The 2,954-nt window shown below is 27.9% G+C and overlaps 1 protein-coding gene across 1 annotated transcript in view; it reads right to left on the reverse strand.

Annotated features, from left to right (window-relative positions):
* LOC106464312 (polycomb protein Scm-like) overlaps nucleotides 1-2,954 on the reverse strand; it is a 100,210-nt gene that overhangs the window by 62,884 nt on the left and 34,372 nt on the right. Inside the window, exon 3 of the mRNA XM_022392012.1 lies at nucleotides 2,739-2,887. Within this exon, the coding sequence (XP_022247720.1) occupies nucleotides 2,739-2,887 (149 nt within the window). The remainder of the gene's footprint in view (nucleotides 1-2,738; nucleotides 2,888-2,954) is intronic.

A 2,954-nucleotide genomic window follows, 5' to 3' on the forward strand; every position in this document is an offset into this window, starting at 1 on the left:
AGTATATTACTTTAAAATTATTTTCTGATTTATATAACTTGCTTACGTTTGACTAGAATATGTTTTTAATAATTACAAAATACACATCATACTTGTATAAAAAAACAATGACATGATACATAATAGCAAAAACAAACATCAAAGACAATAACAGGTGCTACAGAATACTAGAAACAACATTAAAGGTGTATCAAAGGCAATAAAAAACCAAAACATTCCTAAGTAATCATAATAAAAACTTTAAATGCAAATTAAAAACAATAAGAAAATAAAATAATGAAAACACTCATAGAACTAGAATAGAAATGGTAAATATTCTAAAATTACCAAAATACAATTCTATATGTGAAACATAAGTAGCAAAATACATTATAAAGAAAGCACAGATACTTATCATACTTGTATTACATTCAATGAAAAACATTACAAAATAGCACAAATGCTCTTCATACTTGTATTCAAAACAATTATAAATAGTCAAAAAACATATTATAATTATTGTATATGAAATGTTTTTCTCTTGTGAAACACAGAACTACACAGTTGGATATCTGTATTATGCCTGCTGTGGATATTGATATCCAATTTTTAACATTATAAGACTTTTCTAACCACTGCCTTGAATTGATTTGGCAATGTCATTTTAAAGTGTGTTGCTGTCCTAAACACTCTACTGTTTACTTTTTTCTGTTTCTTTATGAGATAGTAGTAGCTTCTTTCTTTTTGAAATGTTATGTCTTTTGGTTTTACATCATTATCAATCTTGTTAAACAAATATTCTTCCTCAGATAAAGATATAACATATCTCTCCAGCCAAAAATGCATATCAATTGGTTGTAAATTTATTGTGAAACAAATATGTAAATACTAAAAATGTTGCCCTTAGCATTATGGCTTACATTTGAAGCAATATGTTATTGTATTAGTACAAGTAATTCATTTTTACAAAATTACTAACCCTATGTAATATTAATAGCAATAAAAAAAACATATAAAACAGCCCAAACAAATTATATTCAAGTAAAAAAAACTTTTCAGAAAAGGAAGTAAATGTAGGGATGGCTTATATCAATCCTTCAAAAATGGTTCAAACAAGATAGTAGGATGACATTTGCATCATCCCTATATAATAGCACAGGCACACAGTGTAGTAGAATGCTAACAGACAAAAAATAGGATAAATTAAACTCAATTGTGATTGAATAGTTATATATATATATATTGCTATATGTTAATTCTTATCCGTACTAGCATGTACCAATGATGCAAATGTCATCCTAACTATCTTGTTTGCAGTGTTTTTCAAGGATTGATATTAGCCATCCCTTCATTTACTTCCTTTTATGGAAAGTTTTTTTCTTTACTTGTTTTTCTAAATGTAGTATTTCAATAGACATAGGAAGGTTGTATTTGTAACCAAGTTCTAAATACAATGAGGTTCCAATTGTAATATTTATTGTTTATCTATTATCGGCTAGTAATTCCTGTTTCACCCTGTACTTAAGCTTTTTAAAGGAATGCCAAGTTTCTGTAAGAAAACTAACTTCAAGGGGTAATAATAACATCATTTACACTAGAATTATAATTTTTTTATTACTACTAGTTATTAATAAGCGGATACTCCATTTGAAACTATGTCACCTTAGTTAAATTGCTTGGCAACATTGTTTTGGTTTTGAATTATCATCTAATAAAAAAGAAGCAGAAGAAAGAAGAACAAGAAATTCAAACTTCTTGCTATGATATTTACAGACATTCCCAGAATAGATATCGTTATAACAGAAAACACTCTATAGCATTGTAAGGTTCTGATGATCTATTGAGGAGATATTTAAACTTCCATTTTGATGAACAATCTGAGCTATCCCTACATGGGCACTTCTATCACCTCTCTAATATATAAATTAAAGGCAAATAGACACTGTAAGAAGCCAAAACACAAACATTTTTACAATGTACATTACAACTATTCATTGATCTGATTGCCCCAATAATATTTAGCACTAAGGCCCAAAATATCTTGGACTACATCTATCACATAAATAACAGGTAACTTAATTAGGTATGAGATGATAGTCTGTCTTTAATGTTGAATATTTTACTATTTCATGCACAGTAAAGTTTATGATAGTCATTATATTATATTGTTGCTATTTGGACTTGCATTTCTCTCTCTTTCCCTTTTTACTTATATCTTTAGGTAGTAACAGATGAAGAATTTAAGATAGAAACATTGTTAATTATTTTTGTTCATTCGGAAGAGGGAATCAGGAAAATGCTCAAATATCCATGTTATTTATTTAATATCAATAATTTGATTATTTTAGATTCCTGAAAATGTTTTGAGTATATTTTACATTAACAATATAATTCCAGCAATAGTAATATAACACCTGTTTGCTTGCAGATGGAAGAACAGAGTTCTAAGCCTTTTAGTGATCAGTGTTGCCAAGTCAGCATATTTCCCACTTTACAAGACACATTTCTTGATATTGTTTTTCATGAAACTGGGATAAACACAATGATACAGCTTGTCATCAATAAAACAGGAGTCGTGGGAGTAATAGGGTGAGATTTTACAGGATTTTCAATACTGAAAAAAGTATTTACAAAATTCCATGGCTTTCAGGGATTTTTTATGACCTGCTCAATACCAGATATTTTATTACTGTATGTATTCAAATACCTGTGCAATGCATAATATTAATGGACTATTAAATTATATGTTATTACTTTACCTTTAAATATGATTTTTTGAATTTAGCAAGACATGATTCAGAGCAGAATTCTTTTTTGATGTGACCAACTGTAATTGAGAAACTAAGATCTCTTCCTCCATCTTCACACCAAGCACAATGTGACCCGTTTTGACTTTTATTTGCTGATCCTATTAAAACCAACAAAAAAATTGAAAATCATATATATATATATATATATATATATATATATATATA

Source organism: Limulus polyphemus, unplaced genomic scaffold, assembly GCF_000517525.1.
Source record: "Limulus polyphemus unplaced genomic scaffold, Limulus_polyphemus-2.1.2 Scaffold1618, whole genome shotgun sequence".
Classification (NCBI taxonomy): domain Eukaryota; kingdom Metazoa; phylum Arthropoda; class Merostomata; order Xiphosura; family Limulidae; genus Limulus; species Limulus polyphemus.